At 41.2% G+C, this 14,798-nt stretch overlaps 1 protein-coding gene across 2 annotated transcripts in view; it reads left to right on the forward strand.

Moving 5' to 3' along the window:
- The window catches only part of NVL (nuclear VCP like), a 65,815-nt gene that overhangs the window by 7,805 nt on the left and 43,212 nt on the right, over positions 1-14,798 (forward strand). For both annotated transcript variants that reach the window (XM_066618706.1, XM_066618707.1), the window contains exons 5-10: positions 1,858-1,906; positions 2,681-2,956; positions 4,872-4,998; positions 5,207-5,283; positions 8,093-8,227; positions 9,556-9,657. In XM_066618706.1, coding sequence (XP_066474803.1) covers positions 1,858-1,906; positions 2,681-2,956; positions 4,872-4,998; positions 5,207-5,283; positions 8,093-8,227; positions 9,556-9,657 — 766 coding nt within the window. The remainder of the gene's footprint in view (positions 1-1,857; positions 1,907-2,680; positions 2,957-4,871; positions 4,999-5,206; positions 5,284-8,092; positions 8,228-9,555; positions 9,658-14,798) is intronic.

Below are 14,798 nucleotides of genomic sequence, written 5' to 3' on the forward strand. Positions count from 1 at the left end.
AAGTCTCCTGAGGGCCAGCAAGTCTCCAGAGGAGACTGGGGGTTCTCAGCGGGCTGGATTGGGAGTCCTTGAGGACCGCAAGTGGCCCCAGGGCCAGGGTTTGGGCACCCCTGTTCTAGAATAAGCATCTCCTTCCCACCCCCATTTCAGAGCTTACTATAGTTAGCATTATGCTTTGACTAGTGTCCTGGCTAAAGGCAATTAGTACAAAACCACAGTTTGATTCTAACCATGGTTTCAACTTGAATTTTAATTATAGTTAATGAAAATGCCAGTGTAGTCATAATATTAAACACAGTTAAATCTGAAAGTGATGGGGAGTGTTCCAAATTGCCTAGCCATAATTGGGAAGTTATGCACCTTTATGTCTGTTTTGGGCCAATGTTAGAACTTGGGCACCTCAATCCTGAGCTTCCTGGTGCCTGCTAGAGCAGCAGTGCCAAAGCAGCTACTGCTGTTTCAAGTGGGTACTGGCAGTTGGAGATCTCCTCAGGGGAAGTCCCAAGCCCCACAGTGGGGCTGCCAAGTTCTCGCTGGCTGTTTTGTTGGCACAGACTAGAGTGACTCTTGTGTTGGGCCTTCTACCCCAACATGGAGTTCAGGATCTGATGGAGCAGAACTCTACCTGTCCATCCCCGGTTCCTTCCCCTGCCTCGTCCTTCTTCTGCCCTCCCTCTACCCCACCAGAGGCAGCATCGCTGCCTGGCAGTCACACCCCTGCCAGCTGCGCGTCTTCCTTCTGCCAGCGCTGGACCCAGTGCTCCTTACTACCTGGGTGCATTTGTGGCACCTAGTACTGGCACTAGGGTTCATTGCCAGTGCTGAGGGAGCTCCAGATTGGGCCCTTCATTTCCTGCTGGTCTGTATTGTGGCAGCATTGCATTATAGCAACATTGTACTCCTGTGCAGTTATGGGCACAAGTGTGCTTAGTCAGCTGAATTCTAAATTTCATCCCCTTTGTGCCAAACACAGGGCTATATATTTTAGTGCAGTGAAACCAAGTGGCAAGCAATTGGTGCATTCCACATCCCCATATCTACATGAAACTCTTTTCACTTCATCTGAGATACCACTGCAACTGTCAATAGTATAAGGAATTCCTGAGTTTTGTTCTTTGTGGATGGAACAGTGCAGAGAAGTCACCTTTTGCCCTGCCATTATTGCACTCCCATCCTGTGTTGTTCGGTTCAGTAGCATCCTTGTGTATCTTCTCTATGATTGGTCAGATGTGGTCATAACATTGTATTCAGTGCAGTATAAAGAAAACTAGGTCCTTCAGAAATGGTAAAATAGTCAAGCTGATAGCCAGTGGGTGGGGGAGGGGAGAGATGAATATATCAATCTGCAGTAAAATGTAGAACATGTTAAAAAGATGTCTCATCCATTCACACACTTTTGTACTGGAAAATAGCTGATGCTTGCCATTAGCCATCATTGCTGCAGCATTTGTTTGTAAGCCAGAGAAGCGCTTCCATTGTTGGAAGAGATTGTTGCACAAGCAGGAGTGCTATTCTGAGTGCTATACCAGAATTCCTCTTGTGATTTCATTGGGCTTTCAGTGGTATGCGGTCATATACTATTTGGTATATGGTATACCATTTGAGCTTGTTTTGCAATCCTGATTTCTGGAATTGGCATTCTAAGAACTGGTTCATTGTGGGGAAGAAGAAAGTACAGTATTTTTCAATTATATCTAATAGTAGTGACATTTTAAATAATTTTTTTAGAAAGCTCCTTTCTGTTTTTACAGTATTGTGTTCATTCAAGGAGAAATGCTTTATCAGTTATGACTTATTAGTTTTTTATACTATGTTGAAGTTTTTGTTTGTTAAACTCGCCCTCTTTTTCCCCTGAAGTGATTTAGAAAGCTGCATGGACTCCTCAGACACGGATGCCGAGCCCCCTGTGAGTCTTTCTGCATGTGACAATTTCAGTAAAATGCATTTAGTCTGTTATATGCATAGAGATGTTCCTGATTCTTCTAAAATCAAGTTTATAGAACAAATATAGATGAAAAACTTCAAACTATGTAATGACCAACCTTTTGGCCTCGTGAAATCCAAGATACAGGATAGTGTGGCTTATGACTTTTTACTTTCCTCTCTAGTAAAGTCAGGTTGCACATGCTAGACAGCATGATACACATACAGCTCCCACAGTCTGATTCCTTCAAGTGATTTATTCTAATCAGTCTTGCCAGGGAAATTGGAAGCAGTGCAGTATTGGGAAGGGAGGTGGGAGAGTAGATCCACCTGAATCTGCTATAGCTCATCCCATTGCCTTTCTGCCCCATCAAGATGTGTAGCAAACTTTTGCTGCCTGTTCTACTTGGGTGACCAACTTGCAGTATGAGTGACACATGTCATAGGATGTCATTTCAGTGGTACATAAGCAAATAAACCTCAGTTTATTTTCAGAAGTGTCATGGATAAAAACTGTACTGCTTTTACTTTGTTGACCGCTGTAGAGGCACACTATTTTGAAAGGTGATCAGCAGTCTTGTAACATTCATGCTGGCAAAGCTTTGGATGTGAAATGCTTTTTTACTGTTTTCTGTGTTTTATTCATAGTCTTCAGGCATACCATTAAAAAAACCCAAGTTTTTAAAAAAATGCATAAATGGAAGTGACCAAAGATGAGACTACCTTCTGTTGACTTTTCAGTAAATTTATTTTTCAGTCTTCAAATCACATGAACACCTCTTTGTTGACTTTATATCGAAGAGGAAATCCAGATTCTCTTCCAGCAACTCCTAAGAGCACACTGACAAAATCCAATGCTACTACACAAATGATGGAGCATGGATCAAATGTGTTTTCCTCTCAAGCGCCATCTGATACTAGGATTTCAGAAGGTGGATGGTTTATTGATAAAACCCCAGACAGAAAAGAAGACAACTTTTTTATTGATCTTTGTGCAGAAGAGGAGAGTGACAGTGGGAAACAGATAGCTGAGGTACTCTTGCTAGTTCAGTATTTACTTTCTTGGTTCTGTTGTATGCATAATTCTCATCTGTCCTATCTCAAAAGCTCAATCTATAATAATAAATTAAGGCATGCATCTGAAATGGATTAATATAGCTCTGTTACAAACATGGAACTCTTATATTGGTCTAATTTTGGCCACAAAACTTGAACTAGCTTTTTGTTTATAATCTGTTCAAGTATTTTAAAAAATTTATTGGAAATGAAAGCCATTTCTACAGTTTTTCCATATGAAGAAAAATACTCAGTTTTAACTGAAAGTATGTACAGTTCAAAGATATTTAGTAATGCAGTCCAAAGAGTGTTCTTAAAAGCCCTTTATATATTTGGTATATATACCAAAGCCCTGAATATATAAAGGTGTGTATTTGAAACCGATAATCTATATAAGTTATTAATATCACTAGCTATAGTCAGATATTTGATGGGCATCCAAGTTCATTTATATGAGAGTGGTGAGAATAGGCCATTATTATTGCAGTTTCAGGATTTGAGTTGAATGATTCAGTTTTTCCAATTTCTAAACCAAATACCAAAATCCAGGGCTTCAGAAATGAATTGTTTTGAAATGTGGTTGTGTTTGGATACATATTAGTGTTTACTGTAAATATGATGTAATAAACCACACTTTGGGTGTGGCCACCAGAATCTCAATATATTATTATAGCCTGGGTTCAGACTTCATACAAAAGAATGAATTATTTTGTTTAGTTCTAGTTTCTTTGATCATCCAAACAGGGCTCTTTAACTACCCATGACTTATTTTTGGTGCATAAGCCAGAATTATATCCTGTTTGAACCCATGATTTGAAGTCAGTTTGTTAAGAAAGATTTGTCTCTGTGGTTTTGAGTTGGGACTGTACCAAGAATCCTGGTTTAATAGTGGTTTATTTCAGCAGTTCTGGCCTCCTGACACTGGCATCTACAGAGACGCCAGCGAAGGTGAGCTGCAAAATAGAGGCTCTCTAAAAGCTGTTCTCCCTGGCACTTGTTGAACAGTTCTTGCTCACTTTGCCTGCCTAGCAATAGCTTCACATGCACATCTCCTTGCACTAAAGTACATAAGGTACAGTATTGTAGTGGGAATTTTGACATTCAGGAGCTCTCTCTAGCTACATCACACTCCTGTAGCCATGTCCTACAACCCCCAAAATTATGATAGATAAAGCAACTCACAAAATCTGCTACAACAATCATGTATAATTCCATATCAAAGTTCCCTGTCATTGTTAGCAATTGAAGCAGGGTTTTTTGTTTTCCCCTCAATCTAGGATTCCCTGTATAGGGTCCATGCTACTGCTCAGACCCCTCCCTCACTGCGTAGTGTTGCAACGCCACCTCCAGACATTTGGCAATGATGTCATCAAGTCATTGCTGAACTTTGTGGAGCTTGGCAGGAAGGTGTGCAATTGCTCGACCGCGCACCTTAGAGGGAACAATGGTTACAACCCCCAAATATTTATGTTTTAAGCCTCTTGCCCCAAGTTTTATTCTTATTAAAATCAATAGTGATAAGAGGGAAAGATCTCTAAGGAAAGTTGTTTAAAGCATTACAGAAAGTGCTTCTTCTAATATGTCTAATGTATTCATTGCAGGACATTGATAAATTGTTAACATTGTTTGGAATGGGGAGGAGAGTAGAACTAGGCTTTGTATTTCTTGGCTCTGCCAGGAACAGGAGATTCTGTCTGAAGAAGCTAATGATTGACTTCCAACACCTCTTCATTCTGGCTGGCTGCTGGACACCAAGCAGGTTTATGTTGACTCCATACTTGGACTTGAAACTCTGCCTGTATTATCCAAGGCTTTGGTTTATTTGTTATACTAATTGCATAAATGTGTTTGCCAACTCCAGAAAAGTAATTTATTTCCCCTTTGTGCTCTAGAACTCAAATGACGTTTCCTTTTTGGAAACTACAAGAAAGAGAACCAAGGGCAGGCGAGGTAAAAGAAGGAAAGAAGAATCTCAAGACATTGATGAAGAAATAGAAACTGCTTTGAGGAAGCAGAAAGGTAGGACCATTAAGATGATTTTTCTGCATTTTTACAGAGTCCTAAAATGGCAAAAGAGGAATAACGGCTCATCTGGCTGTTTTATTATAACTTCTTAAATATAATCCTTTCTTAAGAGTTTTCAGTAATTTCTGTATGGATGATAGGAATATCATAGAGCTGTGCCTGTGTTGTCTTAATGTTGCAATAATTTTGTCTTTTACCAAAGTTAAACAGAAAGGGATAGAACTGCGGACCTCTTCAGTAACATTTGAGGATGTAGGAGGAAACGATGAGACGCTAAAGGTAAGATTTAACTGAACCCTTGTGCCATACAATCCTAATCATATTCACTCAAAAGTAAGTTCCCTTAAGTAGAACTTCTTTTCTAGTCAATATGCATAGGATTACAGCTTTAACCAAATAAAAATCATCAAGAACAAAACAAGGTATGAATTCGGTGAAGGAGACATTCCTCTAAGTTAGTAACATAAACAGTTGTTTCATAATGCGGTTATTTAAAAAACTTTATTGATGATAAAACAGCACAGACTATCTGTACTTCAAAAGAAAAATGCCTGTGTCTGTTTAATCCCAATTATGCAGTAAAATTATTTATTATTATTATTATTATTATTATTATTATTATTATTATTATTATTATTATTATTATTAACAGTATTTACTGTAGATACTCTCCTATAGTATGAACAATTTTTGCCAAGTAATCAAGCTGAGATTGTTACCCAGTCTTCTCTCCGAGGTCGATCAGAGGGCAGAGCTTTTCAGCTCTGAAAAGTTGCCTTTCTTGCTCAAGCCTGCTCATTAGAAGCAATGCAGAGATCATTAGTTTCTGTAGTAACCTCCCTGGGAAATTCCAGCCAAAGTTTACCTTTTATTTGCCTCCTTCCATTATGCAAATGCTCCTGCAGCCTGGCCTGTTTTTGCAAATGCTTGCATTTGGCAGAGGTCTGTTGTTTAAATAAACACCAGGATGTCAATCCTCCTTTCCATTTGAAACTAAGTCCCAGGCTACAATTCAGTGCACCATTACTTAAGAATAACACCCATGGAGAGAGTGGGTCTACTTCTGAGTAAAAGGGGTTGCAGATATATGCAGCTGCACTTGCTCATCTCTCTGCTGTAAACTGAATTGCACACTCCCAGTTATGTGTTTTAAGTTATATGTTATATGTTATATGCAGAGCTTTGGGCTTAGCATACCAGATACCTTAAAGGTGGATTTGATTCATGGTTCTCCTGCAGTGGTTCCCAACCTTTTTCACTTGCATATCACTTGGCAGCCCATTTCCATAAATTGTACCCTTCATATCAGCAGAATGTTTTTAATTAATAATACAAGCCCTCATCTCTCTATGAAAACCCATACTTCATGTATTCATCATAGTGTTTTCTCTTTTTATCTGTTTGAAGAACAGAAGACTCTGCCTTTGCACTATTTTGCACCAGAAGTGTCCTGAGAAATTCTGGGTGATTGATCACTTTTCATATTATGCTTCAGCTTTTTTACTGTGCTGGTTTTCAATCACTGGTTCATAGATGAATTGATGACCAAAAACTAGCTATTAGTGGGGCTTTCACAGCCAACTTGCTACAACCAACTAGCTACCTCCCTTCCTGCCTTGCTGCCCTGCAAGGCATTCTGGATCATGACCTGCCTTTTTCTGCCATTATTCCATTCTTTTTCAAGTACCACTAAAGATTTTATTGAGTACCCCTGGGGGTACATGAACCCCAGGTTGGGAACCACTGTTTTACTGGTATGTTATTTACAGTGCACTTACTCTGATAGTGTTTACAAAAAGGTGGTGAAGACCAGAATTTAAAAAGCATAAAAATGTATCTTATGGTATTTTACTATGTTTTTAATAAATTAGAGACTGTACAGTTCTTAGGTAACAATTAGGTTATTTTTCAAGATCTGGCCTGGGTAAAATCAGACAAAACTATAATCAGACACCCCCCTAAGTTTAACCCCTGACTTATCCAAGGGTCATAGAAAATTCCATGATTTTGGCTCAAAACCTGCTCCTGACTTATCTGTAAGAATGACTCATAGGCGTCTGCGGTATATGTTGCTTTTTGACGAAAAGTTCATAAAGCAGTTTACAGAGAAAAATCAAATAACTAGTGGCTCCCTGTCCCAAAGGGGCTCACAGTCTAAAAAGATGCAAAAGAACACCAGCAGAGAGCCACTAGAAAAGACACTGCTGGGGTAAGAAGGGCCAGTTACTCTCCCTCTGCTAAATAAGAGGATCACCTACTTGAAAAAATGTCTTTTTCTGAGTAAAAGTAACTGAGTTCAACAGAACTACATTATTTTAGATAGTTCTCCTTATTGATTTGTATGCCAGTTTTCGATAGAAAAAGCACCAGCACCTAATATGATTTGCAGTACACACAAAGCTCCAACAAAAATAGAAGTTATTGGAAACAGAGTACAGCAAGGAGACATCAGTAATGGAATCAATTTTATCAGTATATAAATAATTAGAAACAATATTCTGATGTTAGCAAAAAAATGCTTATTTGAATTTTTCCTGAAATTGCCTGCATTTTGTACACCTGCTTTGAAGTTTTAAGGTTCAGAAAGTTGTTCAGTTTTAAATTAATACTAAGAGTTTGATCCAGAGAGCCACAAGTGGTGGTGTTGCTGCAGAATGAGACTTTCTCACTCTTTTCTTCATCCTGTCACCTTGAGCATCCCCCAAAATGCTGATTCTAAAGCACAGAAACCCTCGGGAATAACATAACATATAGCACAGGCTCTGCTAATGGTAGGGGGAGTCTACAGAACTCCCTTCCATTTGAGCGGAACATAAGAACAGCCCCACTGGATCAATGTAATATCTTCCTCACATGTAATATCTTCCTCACAAACCGTTGTTGAGATCTAGTAACTTGCTTTTGGGGTCCCAGCATTACAATCTGAAATACTTTCTCACTTTTGGTGAAGGCACACAGCCCTACTAATTTAGGTATGTAAAATAGAAGGTTATGCAGAATTTACTTGTCCACGCTTTTTATGTGCAAAGTGTCGACTGTTTCAAAGCAAATGGTTACAAAATGGTTACAGAACTAATTCTCAATGTAGGAGGTATGCAAGATGCTGATCCATATACGTCATCCTGAAGTGTACAACCATCTTGGAGCTGTTCCACCTCGAGGATTTCTCTTACATGGACCACCTGGGTGTGGAAAGACATTACTTGCTCAGGCCATTGCTGGGGTGAGATAACTGGCATATGTGTTTCCTTTCTGCATCTTATGTCCTATATAATCTAGAACAGTGGTTCTCAAACATTTAGCACTGGGACCCACTTTCTAGAAGGAGAATCTGTCGGGACCCACCAGAAGTGATGTCATGACTGGAAGTGACATCAAGCAGGATGATTTTAACAATCCTAGGCTGCAATCCTACCTACATTTACCCAGCAGTAAGTTCCATTTACTATCATTGTTAAAAGAATATACATAATAGCTTGTTAAAAGTGCACATCTGTAACATTTCCCCAAATGCAGTCACATATCATGGCAGCATCAAGTCTAATATATTAAAAATAAAATATTGAAATGAATGGGGACCCACCTGAAATTGGCTCACGACCCACCTAGTAGGTCCCGACCCAGTTTGAGAAACACTGATCTAAAATCCACAGATATCTTTGTATTTTTAAAATGCTTCCCAGAGTGCTCCCAGTAGACCTGGCATTCCAGATATATAGAGCATACCATACCCTTATTTTGATGCTGGTCATGTATTTATTGCTATAGCTGTCACTATACAGACTACTGGTTGAGTCTCATTCAGGAGGGTTCCATTTCCAGAAAGTGGATGGCAAAAATCTCCTTAAAGCAAGTACATTAAAAAAATAATGACCCTTTGCTAGGTGATTTGAAAATAGTCTTGCTTGCCTTTGTGTTGTAAGACGGTCATTAAGCGGACAATCCATCAATCAGTCTCTCTTCAGGTACTTAGAAAAGCCTCACTCAGAGCCAGTGATCCCTCCCTTCACCCAGAGGAAAGTAATTATCTTCCTTTGAGCAGTGCTCAGGGTGGGCTCTAAGTGCTAGGAGAAAGAATGATTGGTGGATTGTCATCCAGCTGCCCTGTCTCGAATTAAGGGGGCTATTGTTAAACAACTGTTTTCCTTTAAGTTAAAGGGCCCTTCTCATCCTGTTGAGATAGAAATATCCATGGATAATTAGGTTGTACCTGTAATGGCTTGCATGACTGTCTTTCTACAACAGTAAGAAAAGCAGTTTTTTAAAACTGATTTTAAAGGGAAGCATTTTTCCCCTTCTCCAGGGATCAGCACATTCCTTCTCATTTGCAGTGGCCATTCATGTTGAGTCAAAGCCCTGTGTAAAAAATGCATGTGTAACAAGGTTGGACTTGTACTTTAAATTTTGTTCCGGGGCAGCTTGATAACTATCAAGTGTAACTTAAAGTTCTGTGCATTGGTGTTAATCAATCCTTCATTACAGAGGCCTCCAATAACTCCTTAACCTCAGCAAGTGCTTCCTAACTATGACCTATTTTGTTTGTTTTTTAAGGAACTTGATCTTCCAATACTCAAAGTAGCTGCTACTGAGGTGGTTTCAGGAGTATCAGGTGAATCTGAACAGAAGCTGAGAGAGTTGTTTGAGCAAGCTCTGGTAAGAGCAGCAGAAAAAAGCATTTTGTTATCTCTTCACAGGGTTCATGGCAACTGAGTTCACATTAATGGCCCCAGAACACAACGTTATTTGATTCTTTATAGATTAGATGTCTCTTTGGGCATCCAAATGTGGGTGATCTTCTGTGATTATAAAAGCAGGGGAAAAGAGTGAACTTTTGTAGTTTTCCAAAGTCTGGTTGGCAACCTTCAGTCTTGAAAGACTATGGTATAAGCCTACAGCACCCGGTATTCCCAGGCGGTCTCCCATCCAAGTACTAACCAGGCCTGACCCTGCTTAGCTTCCAAGATCAGACAAGATCAGGCATCTGCAGGATAACAGTTGCTGAGCACCTAACATGCGTCCTTTCCCTGCCACATGTGTTGAAGAGCTGCCAACCATATAGCCCACTCCCAAAGAGGCCCCTTGTGGAAATTGAAAATCATTTGGTTTAGCACACAAGAGGTCACAGACACTATCTTGTCTATAGACTCACAGAGGACGGATGGAGAGGCAGAACATATACCCACATGTGCACCTGAGCTTGCAGTGAGATGTTGAGAATTATGAACGAATAGATAGCTCACCCACCATCACTGATAAAGTCATGAATAGATGAGTTATCTGACAGCCCAATCCTGCACTCCTGGCGCCCAGGGCTGCAGCGGCACTGAAAATGGCTGCCATGCTCCGCAGGCAGCGTCGGGAGCTCCTCGAGAGAAGGGGACTTTTGTCTTCTTCTGGGTAAGCCAAGTAGCCCCACAATGGGGCTATTCAATTCTACATCAACCCGTGGGTTGGCTTAGAATTTTGAGCCTCCATGTCAGGCCTGCGACCCAAAACAGAGGCTTAGGATCCGGTGGGCAATGTTCCACCAGTTCCACTCCCCTCCCACCCCACTCCCTCCTCACGGCATGCCTCCTCCCAGCCCTCTGCCTGCCACCCCCTGTATTGAGCCAGATCCGCGGATGTAAAATCCGCAGATAAACAGTCTCTACCTCTCTCTCTGTGTGTAAAATGTATTTTGTTTATTTGTAAAATCTTTACAATTAATATTCATGCACTTGTGTACAGTATCATGCATTTGTGTACCAAAACAAAGCAAAAAAGTGCAGTTGGTAGCATACTGTTCACCTTTATTCATCATCTGTCAAAAACTTTCTGGTAGGGCCAGCTAGGTGGTAGATTTCCTGTATGTAGGAGATTGTACTTTGTCATAATATTCTAAGTACATTGATGTCACAGTTCCATGTGAATTGATAGGATTGCTTGTATGTAGTTAAACTTGCTTTTTCGTGTGGTCAGACTTGACTTGCTTTTTATGCTTCCATCTCATAAGAACAGCCCCACTGGATCAGGCCATAGGCCCATCTAGTCTAGCTTCCTTTATCACACAGCGGCCCACCAAATGCCAGGGAGCACACCAGATAACAAGAGACCTGCATCCTGGTGCCCTCCCTTGCATTGACATTCTGACATAGCCCATTTCTAAGATCAGGAGGTTGCACATACACATCATGGCTTGTAACCCATAATGGATTTTTCCTCCAGAAGCTTGTCCAATCCCCTTTTAAAGGCATCCAGGCCGGATGCCGTCACCACATCCTGCGGCAAGGAGTTCCACAGGGTTTATCTCGGGGTTTAGAAAGAGCTTTCAATGCCATCACTACATCCTGCGGTAAGGAGTTCCACAGGGTTTATCTCAGGGTTTATGAAGAGCTTTCAGGTACACCTCACTGTGCTGCCGAGTTTATAATTTGTTCTTAGCTTCCTAATCTTTTCAGCAATAGTAAATACTAGCCAGAGGATATCGCATTCATCACCCGTAGGGTATCTGTTTTATTCTGTCTAAAAAAACAATCATGGGTTGAGTACAAGCTATTCTCAGCAATAGAGTGAACCCAGACAGAATCCAGATGGCTAGCCATATTTTTTACTTATGTGTAGCAGTGAAATCAACAAAGAGTTGTCTTCATGAACACCTGCTATAAATTCTACTTTATAGCAGGTGTACTCCTACCTGGCAGGCTGAAACAAAGGTAGTTGTAATGTTTAACTGTGGATGATAGATTGTGAAGTGCATTGTGGGCGAAAGCTGAAAGTCTTTCAATCTTTCAAATTATGCAGGGGATGGACAGAGTGGATAGGGAGATGCTCTTTACACTCTCACATAATACCAGAACCAGGGGACATCCACTAAAATTGAGTGTTGGGCGGGTTAGGACAGACAAAAGAAAATATTTCTTTACTCAGCGTGTGGTCGGTCTGTGGAACTCCTTGCCACAGGATGTGGTGCTGGCGTCTACCCTAGACACCTTTAAAAGGGGATTGGACAAGTTTCTGGAGGAAAAATCCATTACGGGGTACAAGCCATGATGTGTATGCGCAACCTCCTGATTTTAGAAATGGGTTATGTCAGAATGCCAGATGCAAGGGAGGGCACCAGGATGAGGTCTCTTGTTATCTGGTGTGCTCCCTGGGGCATTTGGTGGGCCGCTGTGAGATACAGGAAGCTGGACTCGATGGGCCTATGGCCTGATCCAGTGGGGCTGTTCTTATGTTCTTAATGTGTTGGTGGTTGTTTTCCTGGTTTTCTCTTGAGCCTTGAGTGGTGGGCTGATCCTCGCTTACAGGCAGCCTGCTATTCTGAAATGGCTGTTGACTCATAACAAGCTAAGTGACAGAGAGCTTGTTAGACCCTAACAGGTAACCTTCATTCCTCCTTGAACTCCAACTAACTCAACATAGTCATGTCGATTGTTTTAGCTCTTTGTGGTGTTGTGAGTTGTCATTGTATTTTTACATAATAATAGTCACTGATTTTGCCACCTCCATCCTATCCTCTTTGACCCTATCTCTCACAACTCTTTTTTGTTTCTCTATCCCTGTATACATTCTTGTCTACTGAAGACATTATTTCAAGAATCTGATGACAACTGGAAATGTATATGCTGAAAGAAAAGTGTCCTTTAAGGTGCTATAAGCCTCTTTCTTATGTTTGCTGCTACAGACTAACTGTGGCTGCCCCTCTGGATTCTGTCATATAAGATAAATCTGTCTAAGATAAAAATTTGTTATGTAACAAATATAAATATTTGCTGTGAACTGCTCATATTCAGCCCATGGTACAATCAGTGGTATTGTTTATGTATTCTCAACACTGAGAGCAAGAGTGTAACAAGAGCCCCTAATTATTCAGAAGTCCTGTTCTTACTTTTCAGCAAACCTGAGGCTGAAGGGACTTGGGAATGTGTTGTTTTGTTCATAGTGTGTGTTATTCAAAACTTTTAGAGGAAGTTGTCCTGTATGTGAATTTCTGTTGAAAAAGAGAACCTCTTTGAACATTGTTTAGACTCCAGGGTGCATGGTGTTTATCATGCACTTGCCCCTTGCAGCTCAGTATTGGAGTTCTTTTCTAATCTCCCCAGGTATAGAGGTGCTTTGGTACCTTGATAGGCTCCATCAGTGATCAGATCATCACTCTTGTAAATGCAGAGGCTAGTTGATCTATTGGATTATATTTTCTGTATTCTGACATAACAAAAGTCCTGCTGGATCAGTACAAAATCCTTCTAGTTCAGGATCATGAAAAAGTTAGTATGTAACAACATTAAGCAAAATGGGAAAAGGGGGTAGAAAAGTACCAAAAGCAAGTTGAAAAATGCCTGCACTTTGCTTAGACAAAAGTTACTTTGAGCAAATTGGATGCAGTAACTGATAACACTCCGCAGAGGGAGCTTGGTAGCTATTTAATAGCAAAGTAAAAGCCTCCTGCAGGTTAGTGTGGAGTGAAAGATGCAAACAAAACAGATTTGCTAAACATGTCTAGCTGGAAATACAGTTCCTACTGTAGACCTGGTAAAACACACCCGAGCGTGCTTGTGCTTGATCTCAAGAAACTAGTTGGACAGTGTCATAGGATTACCTAATTGGATGAACCACCTGGCCACTCCATTCCACCCCTTTACCTAGACAGGTCGGTTTGGTTGCCCAGTTGGGGGCATATGCCGCTCTTAGTAGGAGGCGTGGCTAGGAATTATTGTCTCTGAGCAAAGCCCAGACATAGAGAACAACTAATACGCAAGCACATAGCTGTTTGGGAATTTTCAGACTGAGGCAGCTGCTGGAGGGCAACCTTGAGGTTTAAGGTGCTAAGCAATCACAAATTTCTCTGGGAGATTAGAAGTGTCCCTAAATAAGCAAGAACAGCATCCCAAGGTGTGACATAATGTCAGCAGTCTTACCACATAGATTTGTATAAGGGCCATATAATATCAGCTGTCCTACCTCACAATCCCATAAATAAGTGGTAAGTCTTGGTGGGAGAGGGGCGAAGGTAGTGATGCGATCCCTAGGATCGCACCACTACTGGGGACAAAGGCAGGGGTTTACTTACAGTGAGCTCTGCAGGCCTCTGAGGGGTGTAGGGAGCCACCGCAGACGCCTCTGCAGGGTTCCCCAAGCCTCAGAATGTTTTAGAAACAAAAGTGATTGCAATCCATTTCTGGTTTTGTGATCAGAAACTGAAAAGGGCTTGCCATAGCTCCTTTTTTTGTTTTTTACCTTTCTGATGCTTGAAGAATCCTACAGAGGCATCTGCAGTGCTCCCCATAACTCCCGGAGGCTGACAGCTCACTGTAAGTAAACCCCCCTTTTGTCTCCTGCAGCAGCATGATCCTGGGGATCGTGCCTTTGTCTTCCCCAATGCCCTTCCCCTTAAGGGGGGCAGAGACAGGTCTTCTCAGGCTGCGGCGTTGCAGTGCCCCAGTTTGAGAAGCTCAACCATAAATGCTTACATTATCTTCAGTGGGGCTTTCTCTCAGGTAAGTACGTATAGGCTTGAACCTAAGGCTGCAACCTTAAATCCACTCAGTAAAGAATAAAACTTATTACTTCTGAGTAAAGAAGCATGGGATTATTCTGTTCTCAATTCCTTAATGACCCCTAGCATGCCAGGTTGGCAACCTTCAGTCTCGAAAGACTGTGGTATCGCGCTCTGAACGCTGGTTCTGGAACAGCGTCTAGTGTGGCTGAAAAGGCCGATTCGGGAGTGACAATCCCTTCCACACCGGGAGCAAGTTCAGTCTGTCCCTGGTCTGTCTCCCTGGCTATGTGCCTTCCTTCTTTGCCTCTTTGCCTCA

Source organism: Tiliqua scincoides, chromosome 1 (assembly GCF_035046505.1).
Source record: "Tiliqua scincoides isolate rTilSci1 chromosome 1, rTilSci1.hap2, whole genome shotgun sequence".
NCBI lineage: Eukaryota > Metazoa > Chordata > Lepidosauria > Squamata > Scincidae > Tiliqua > Tiliqua scincoides.